The 9,331-nt window shown below is 47.3% G+C and overlaps 1 protein-coding gene across 1 annotated transcript; it reads right to left on the reverse strand.

The window, feature by feature from the left end:
* Window positions 3,657-8,439, reverse strand: LOC8083850 (auxin transporter-like protein 3). Its single transcript, XM_002467305.2, has 3 exons — window positions 7,485-8,439; window positions 5,717-6,182; window positions 3,657-4,457 (listed from the first exon to the last, which is right to left on the reverse strand). The coding sequence occupies exons 1-3, from the start codon at window positions 8,279-8,281 to the stop codon at window positions 4,059-4,061; spliced, it is 1,662 nt and encodes a 553-aa protein (XP_002467350.1). The 5' UTR covers window positions 8,282-8,439; the 3' UTR covers window positions 3,657-4,058.

The following is a 9,331-nucleotide window of genomic DNA, read 5'->3' on the forward strand; positions in this document are numbered from 1 at the left end:
CATTTGACCAAGTTTGACCAAGTTTGACCAAAACCCGTCTTGTATTTTATAGAAATGTAATTAGGATTGGCTCAAAATTATCCAAATGGAAAAATGGACAATATATAAAATATAGATCTTGATGATCTCTAACAACTTTGTATTCAAACTTTTTTCATTTCAAGTCATCAAATGGGTTATTTGACCAAGTTTGACCAAAGTCAAAGCATTGGTTTTTACAAACACACCCTTTGACCGAACCCTAGATTGTCCCAAATGGAAAAGTCATGAATACAAAGTTTGCTACACTCATCAAGTTATACATTTTGTCTAATGGTCAACTTTTCATTTGGAAAAGTTTGAACCACTGAATTTTGAATTTTCATAGAACTCATAGCCACGCAGCGGTTTCGGAACCCTAGATGGTCTCGAATGGAAAAGTCATGAATACCAATATTGTTCCACTCATCAAAATCTACATTTCATATATAGACCATTTTTGCATTTGACAAAGTTTTGGGAAGGTGTAGTTGAAAATCCACAATTGACACATATAGTTTCATATAGTTTGTGTGAGATTCAAGAATTGGTGGGTATTGTTAACTTAGACTTTCTCAAATGGAAAAGTTGTGTATATAAAAAGTTTAGATCTTGAAGATATCTAACAACTTGGTATTCAAAATATTTTCATTTGAAGTAATTTAGTTTGTCATTTGACCAAGTTTGACCAAGTTTGACCAAAACCTGTCTTGGATTTTATAGAAATGTAATTAGGATTGGCTCAAAATTATCCAAATGGAAAAATGAAAAATATATAAAATATAGATCTTGATGATCTCTAACAACTTTGTATTCAAACTTTTTTCATTTCAAGTCATCAAATGGGTTATTTGACCAAGTTTGACCAAAGTCAAAGCATTGGTTTTTACAAACACACCCTTTGACCGAACCCTAGATTGTCCCAAATGGAAAAGTCATGAATACAAAGTTTGCTACACTCATCAAGTTCTACATTTTGTCTAATGGTCAACTTTTCATTTGGAAAAGTTTGAACCACTAAATTTTGAATTTTCATAGAACTCATAGCCACGCAGCGGTTTCGGAACCCTAGATGGTCTCGAATGGAAAAGTCATGAATACCAATATTGTTCCACTCATCAAAATCTACATTTCATATATAGACCATTTTTGTATTTGACAAAGTTTTGGGAAGGTGTAGTTGAAAATCCACAATTGACACATATAGTCATGACAAATTTTGCATTTGATGATCTCTAACAATTGGAAAAGTCATGAATACAAAGTTTGTTACACACATCAAAATTCACAATTCTCAAATATAGTTTCATACAAAGTCAAGCCGACACAACAGTGAACTTCTTCTTGACGTATGACCCTTGGTTATGATCCTGCCGTAACCATGGAGTATCCTCATTGTTTAACAGAATGCTTGGGTCTTTGTTGACTATGAAGGGCGGAATTCGATCATCCCTTTCGTAATCGCCTGACATGTCTGACTTGTCCTCAATTCCGACAATGTTTCTTTTCCCAGAAAGGACAATGTGGCGCTTTGGCTCATTGATGATTGAGTGGTCATCATTTTTTCCTCTCTTTGGTTTCGTAGACATATCTTTGACATAGAACACCTGACTCACGTCTGCAGGAAGGACGAATGGTTCGTCTTTGAACCCACTATTGTTAAGGTCCACGGTTGTCATCCCATACTCCTTGTCGACTGTTACCCCACCTCCGGTCATCTTCACCCATTGGCACCGAAACAAAGGAACTTTAAAATTAGCTGCATAGACTAGTTCCCATATGTCTTCTATGCGTCCATAATATGTTTGTCTGTTCCCATTTGGATCCGTGGCATCCACGCATACACCACTATTTTGGTTGGTGCTCCTTTTATCTTGGCCAACTGTGTAAAATGTGTTACCATTTATCTCGTACCCTTTGTATGTGAGGACATGCCATGATGGTTGCCTGGCCAACAAATAAAGCTGCTCATCAATGTTTTCATCACCTTGACATTTTTTGCGCAACCAATCGCCAAAAGTTTCCATGTGCTGACACATTATCCAAGCTTCATTCTTCCCGGGCCACTGGGACCGTAGGAAATCTTTGTGTACCTCAACATATGGTTCCACCAATGAGGAGTTCTGGAGAACTGTGTAGTGTGCTTTATTGAAGTAATCGTCTCCCGTACCAATATATGTTTTCTTCCCAAGTGTTCCCTTTCCGCTGAGTCTGCCCTCGTGTCGAGATTCAGGAATGCCAATTGGGTCAAGGTCTGGAATAAAGTCAACACAGAACTCTATGACCTCCTCTGTTCCGTAGCCCTTGGCAATGCTTCCTTCTGGCCGGGAACGACTATGGACATATTTCTTTAGGACACCCATGAATCTCTCGAAGGGGAACATGTTGTGTAGGAACACAGGACCGAGAATACGAATCTCTTTGACCAGATGAACTAGGAGGTGTGTCATGATATCGAAGAAGGATGGAGGGAACACCAACTCAAAGCTGACGAGACATTGAACGACATCATTCTGCAGAGTAGCTAGTTGCTCTGGATGATTGCCATCTGAGAAATTGCATTGAGGAATGCACATAGCTTTACGGTGGCTAGACGTACGTGTGGAGGTAGAATTCCTCTTAAAACGACCGGCAGCAATTGCGTCATTAGAACGTGACAGTCATGGGACTTCAAGTTCAGGAATTTCTTCTCTGGCACATTAATTATTCCCTTGATATTGGAGGAGAATCCAGATGGGACCTTGATGCTGCTAAGACATTCAAACATGCTTTCCTTCTCTTCTTTGCTCAGAGTGTAGCTAGCAGGGCTTAAGTAATGACGTCCATCATCTGTCTTTTCTGGATGCAGGTTGTCTCGTTCTTTCATGCGCTGCAAGTCTTGTCGTGCTTCAAGTGAATCCTTAGACTTCCCGTAGACACCCATGAATCCGAGCAAGTTCACACAAAGATTCTTTGTCAGGTGCATCACGTCGATCGCGTTGCGGACCTCTAGGACATTCCAGTTCAGAATTCAACCTTTAGCACCGGTTCAGAGCAAAAACCGGTGCTATAAATGGGCAGAGGGGAGGAGGGAGCCGGCCTATAAACCGGACCTTTAGCACCGGTTCAGAGCAAAAACCGGTGCTAAAGGCTTACCTTTTAGCACCGGTTTGTAACACAAACCGGTGCTAAAGGGTTTGCCTCGGCCCGTGGCTCTGGCCGGTGCTAAAGGGACCCCTTTAGCACCGGTTCTTGTTAAAAACCGGTGCTAAAGGGTCCCTGCCCCGACAGCACATGTCAGTAGCCGTTGGGCAGGACCCTTTAGCACCGGTTTGTAACACGAACCGGTGCTAAAGGGGTCTTTAACCCCGGGCCGCAAAAAGGCCGAGGTTTTTGGCCATTTTGGGCATCGACCAATGCCTCATTCTGTAGTAGTGAAGAAGAAGAAAGAGTGGAGGAGCACTTGGCATTGGAATTCATGATACTGTTCCCCATGTACCCTGTACAAATGGTGTGGACAAGGTTCTCACCATGTTGGAGGTACACATATCTCACTACTAGTGCTCAACAAAGCTCCTTTATACTATTACACAGTGAAGCAGTGAGAAGAAAACATAGCGCTAGCTTAGGCCGGCATATGACTGCGTGAGAGGAGAATATAACAACAGCATTCCATTTCTCTTTTTCTTTTTCAGCTTAGCTTCTTTCTCGAAAGCAGCTCCATACAAGGACACGGTACAGGACAAGAGACTCCAAACGTATCATGCACTATGCTTTGCCATGCATCATGCTACGGGTACATATGATGATATAGCTAGAGGTACCCTAGCTAGCTAGCCTTGTGACATCCAGCTCGATCTCGATCTTTTATCTGAACGTTACAAGATCGCGGGCATTTGACGGCATACAACGATTTTTACTAATCAGGCTAACTTGCACCTTAGCTTACCAATAACTAGCTAAAAACTACTACTGCAAACTGGATCGATCGAGTACACTAATCTGCCGTAATAAGTGGCGGCATGCACACACGGCCAGAGCCATATATAGCTAGCGCGCCGTCACAGGCCGTGGCGGCCGCCGTGGTGCCTGCGGTGGTGGTGGCGGAGGAAGAAGTTGATCATGGGCGACGGAGCCGGAGCCGGGGCCGGCACCGGAGGGAAGAGGAGCCCGCCGGCGGTGGCATTGAACGCCGTCGCCGGTGTCATGGCGGAGGGTGCCGTGGCCATTGGTGGCGGAGGCGTGAAGGCCGGAGCCGCCGGCGGGGCAGTGAGGTGCGGCGGGCATTGGTAGCACTTGGCGAAGAGGCCGAAGGTGTTGACCTGCTGCACGAAGTTGGTTATGCTTGCCCAGCCGCCGAAGCCGAAGCCGACCACCAGCACCCACGCCACCACGAAGGAGTTGATCACGTACGCGCCCGTCCACCCGCCGGCGAACCTCGGAGGCCGCTCCACAGCGTTCTGCAGTTAATTATACATCATATATAATGGGCAAAATGAAATGAAATGAAATAGCTTTTCTCTTTTAGGAAGAAAAAGAAGACATATATAATGAGGTATCCATGCATCCTAGCTACTGATGTCAAAGTGAGGTGTGTCTTTGGATCGATGTGACTGCTGAGAGCTCAGCAGAGGCTCTCTCAAGTGTGTGTTGCTTCCACCACTGCTTCTTTTTGTTGTTTCTCACACATGGTGGAGAGGAGCTAGCGCCTGCTTCATGCATTCATGCCAAGAGCTCCCAGACACCACAAGGTACAAAGGCTCATGCTCGTCTCTGCCACACCCTCTTGTGTTGTGCGCGGCTTTCCAGTACGCTAGCTGGTTTTATTATTATCACCACACACACCACTTGTGCGCTGAAAAAGGGAATTGCGTGCTGTCGTCGCAGCAGTTTTGTCTTGCCTTCAGTGACACGACGCTGACTGCACCAGTATATATGTACTAGAAATGCATAAGTATATTCTACTCTAGTACTAGCTTGTTATATACCAGTACTCATACCCTCATATATGATATGGCACGACCACCCATGGCTTATTTGTAAGTATGTATAGCTAGATCGTCGATCTGTGGATGGATGTTACGATCGAGATCTCGCTACAGGTTTGCATGGACTCCAATCAGTGTGTGCTGTACAAGTAGTAAGACAAGTCATGCATGGCCACCGACGCGCCTCACCATGCATTCAGTCTAGCTAGCTAGCTCATCGATGATTGGTCGGGTTGCGCATACAGCAGCAGCTAACCCAGGTTATGGACAGGGTGGGCCGTATGTGTTTTCTAGTAGCTAGAAAATCTGAGCAAACTGCATGCAGACAGTTTTAGCTGTCCTACTACTAACATCGACAATGCATGGCGACTGCAACGTTAAGCTGTTGGCGACTGCATGCATGCGACAATGGCGACTAGCTAGCTATCTGTTTGCATGGACCCCAGTGTAGCCATGCACGTCCAAGAAACTGTCGCGTCAAGTTGATGGCCGATCGATCAAGACAGCCCGCAGCATGGATGCATGCAGTTATGTACTATATATATACGTATGTGTATATATATATATCGAGAAATGGACAAGAATTAAAGCTGCACAGTGTGTTGTGTGTACTACTAATACTACTGTAGTACACACATGCATGCATGTCGTGGTGGAGTATTAGTATGAATGAGGCAATTAATTAGTACTGTACTAGTAATAAGCAGCAAATTAACAATCCGTATACGTACCTCCCTGGACTGTGGCGACCTGAATGTGACCATGTGCGCGAGCGCCGGTATGATGTAGACGGTGAAGCTGACGAGCAGCGATCCGACGGCGGAGTTGATGGGCCCGAAGAAGGGGAAGATGATGGCGAGGAACCAGATGGGGACGACGACGGGGAGCCTCGCGGCGGCGCGCTTGCAGAGGCTGCGGCAGTCGTGGAGGCCGATGAGCTTCTCCCAGACGAAGTAGAGTGGGGTGCAGGCGAAGCCGAAGGTGATGAACTGGTGGATGAGCATGAGCACCACGGCGGCGTCGCGGAACCGGGTCCGAGGGAGCAGCGCCAGCGCGTTGGAGTGCGTCAGCAGCTCGTCGCCGAACGCCCAGTAGGCGGCCGCGGCGGATGGCAGCGTCAGCGTCAGCACGTACAGCGTCGCCAGCAGGTAGATGGCCTTGAACTTCTGAGGACGCCACATCGCGTGCATGATCTCGCTGCAGTTATTATTAGTAATCATTTCATTTAGCGAATTAAGCTAGCAATTAATATATGATAGTAGTAGGAGTCAAATATAGTATGGCAGGCAGGCAGGCAGGCATACGTGCTGCATCTGCTGCATGGGTCGTCGTCTCGAGAACGAGAAGCAGGCAAGGAGTCATGGGGCCTCGTGGCAGGGTGGGACCCATGTGTCGGTCGCATGCATGCATCTCAGTGCTGTGCATGGGTGTCCATACGGGACGGACGGATTGTTGATCCGTCAGGTCAACTGTGGATGGAAAGAGCCGCTGGTTGGCCTAACCGCACGCGGATGATGCATGCAACGGTCCTGTCCTTGTTGGGGGTCTGTAACGTAGCACCCAAGTGAGAACCGAGAGCAGCAGCATGGGCATGGGCCACACACTAGCTTGCTCAGTCACTGCTCTGTGCTTTGTGCTGTGTCCATTGTTTGTACTAGCTAGATAAGCTAGCTAGCTAGCTAGAGGGAACACTACAAAGGCAGCAGCTGCTACATTATATTTCTTTGTTGTGAACGTTCAGTCCTTGATGTTACAAAAGGAACTAGTACATCTGATGATGCGCGCTACTCCTATATAGGTGTAGTAGTGAATAATATATGACACTATTAGCTAGTTCTAGCTGAAGATGCATGCACGGATAATGTTGAAACAAGTACTAGTACTCAACTTGCTAGTACACCACGAGTTGGGTTTGTAGTACTGATGTGGTTTGGACGGCCCCAAGATGAATCGATCGGCTAGCTAATTAGAGTATAACTATTCTGACGTTTGTCATTTTTTTAGCACCATCATCGATCGCTTTTATCTATCTTTGTCATGGCCAATTAATATAATCCCCCATATGCATGCATGCATGCATGTCAGTGGTCCCCCAGAAACACATGGGGGCCCGCATCATTCCCCGCAGCATGCATGCATGTGCCGGTGTGCGGACAATGTGCCGAGCCGCGAGGGCAGAGCGTGCAGCGTGCGCGCACGGCGCACGCACGTCGCACGCGCGGCAGGCGACCAAAACCATCGCCAGTGACCGTTGCTTTCTGTTAACTACTGCTAGGATATACTACCATTAGGAGTAATCAAGAGATCGACAGATTATTAATTAATAGTACTAAACTACTACTAATGATGTACTGTACTTAATTAAGCAGCAGAAGCTAGCAAGGCAGCTGATATATATATATATATATATATATATATATATATATATATATATATATAGAGAGAGAGAGAGAGAGAGAGAGCGAGACTGGTAGTAACTGAGATGAACTAGCTACTCACACTGTGACTGCGTGTCCCCCGAAGGTGTAGAGTATGTTTGTTGCTCCGGTGAAGTAGAGCACGATCCTAGTGGGTCCCGAGTGCTGGACGCCCTGGACCTGGCCGTGGACGAGGGAGGCGACGGCGATGTACCAGGCGGTGTAGGTGGTCATGACGAGTCCGAGGAAGGACCAGACGCGGTAGTTGTGGAAGGACGGGATGAAGACGGTGGTGGCGCAGCAGGCGCCGAAGACGTAGGTCCACGTCCGCTTGTCGAGCCGGTCGTTGACGTAGTAGATGTTGCTGGCGCAGCCGATGAGCTGGATGACGGAGCCGAAGAGGAGGAAAGTGCAGTTGAAGGCGAGTCCGGCGTTCCGCCAGTGCCGCCCCAGGAGTCCGTCCAGCACCTCGAACCACTGGATGACGTGGTTCCGGAAGTCCACCTTGTCGCGCTCACGCCGGGTGCGGTACTCGAGGTACAGGATGCTGATCAGGTACGCCGTCCAGCTCCCCAGAATGCCGTAGAAGAGCTGGAACAGGATGCCGCTCACCATCCCCAGCTGCGCGAACGAGTAGGGCAGCGTCAGCAGCACCTGCGCCACCTGGTTCGACGCGCAGCTGAACCACGCGTCGTAGGCCGACCCGCCGTGCCACAGAAGACCCGACAGACGGGACTTGACTCCGCCGCCGCCGCCCTTGGTGGTGGTGTTGTTGCTGCTGTTGTATTCCTCCTCCTCCTCCGGCTCCATCGTCATCATCTCAGCCGAATCGGCAGGGGCCTGCTGCTTCTCGTCGGCGATGCCGCCTCCCGCTGCCATTGATGACAAGCTTAATTAATTAGCTTGTGTGTGTGTGTGGTGGTGGTGGTGGTGGTGGTGCTCGCTTGGTTGCTTGGTTGCAGCTCTAGCACTAGTGTGTGTTGCGTGGATTGGATTGCAGGGGAGGGGGTGGTGTCGTATATATGGAGAGATCGACGGAGAGGGAGGCGACGGCCCGCGGGGAGACAGCACTCCAGCAGCTGGGGCATAAAGAAACCCAGCGCCCTTTCTTTTCATGCCGGGGTCCTTTCTGGGGCTGGGGCTGTACTACTATTACGTGCAGTGGCTCCTACCGTACCCTCCTCTCTGTTTTATTTTATTGTTAATTATTATTGTTTGGGTTCACAGCACATATATAGAAGGAGTAGAAGAAAAAGAAAACGAAAGGAGGAGCGACGAGTGATCAAAAGACGGGGTGAAAAAATCTTGTGGAAAAGTAAGGAGGAGAGAGGAGCACTTTGCATTGCGATCGATCGAGCATATACGGAATGAAGAAAGTGTTCTGCCGCCTGGACACATTATAAGTGGTGGTGGTCCGGGGCCGCGCCGGGCAATGTGTGTGCGTGGAGCCATGGACATCACTTTTTTGGGGCCGGGAAAGTATATGGTGTGCATCACTTGAGTGATGTCCCTAAAAGATCCGACTTAACGTGTTGTCCGTTGGATGCATGTTTCATTTCATATATAGCTTAGATATTCTCACCACATCACCATCTTTACTTGTTTTTATTACCACTACATATATATATTTAGGATGCAAGAACTACTTGGAATATATAAGAAATTATATTGATAAATGATTGTTTTCTCTATATATAATTATTATGGTTTGGTACTTCTTGCATTGCATTATTCTACACCAGAGGGAGCATATGCAAGCTTCCTTTCTTTTTCTTTTGTCAAAAAAAAAAATATGTAAACCGGCCAGACGCCAGCCTAAAAATCTGCTCACCTCCAACGCAAACCCATCTTCTCATCGGCGTCTCCCATCCTCTCCTGTCTTTGGCAACTCACTATTGCTAGCTGGGTCTACCAATCAAATTTCGGCTC

This window comes from Sorghum bicolor, chromosome 1, assembly GCF_000003195.3.
Source record: "Sorghum bicolor cultivar BTx623 chromosome 1, Sorghum_bicolor_NCBIv3, whole genome shotgun sequence".
NCBI lineage: Eukaryota > Viridiplantae > Streptophyta > Magnoliopsida > Poales > Poaceae > Sorghum > Sorghum bicolor.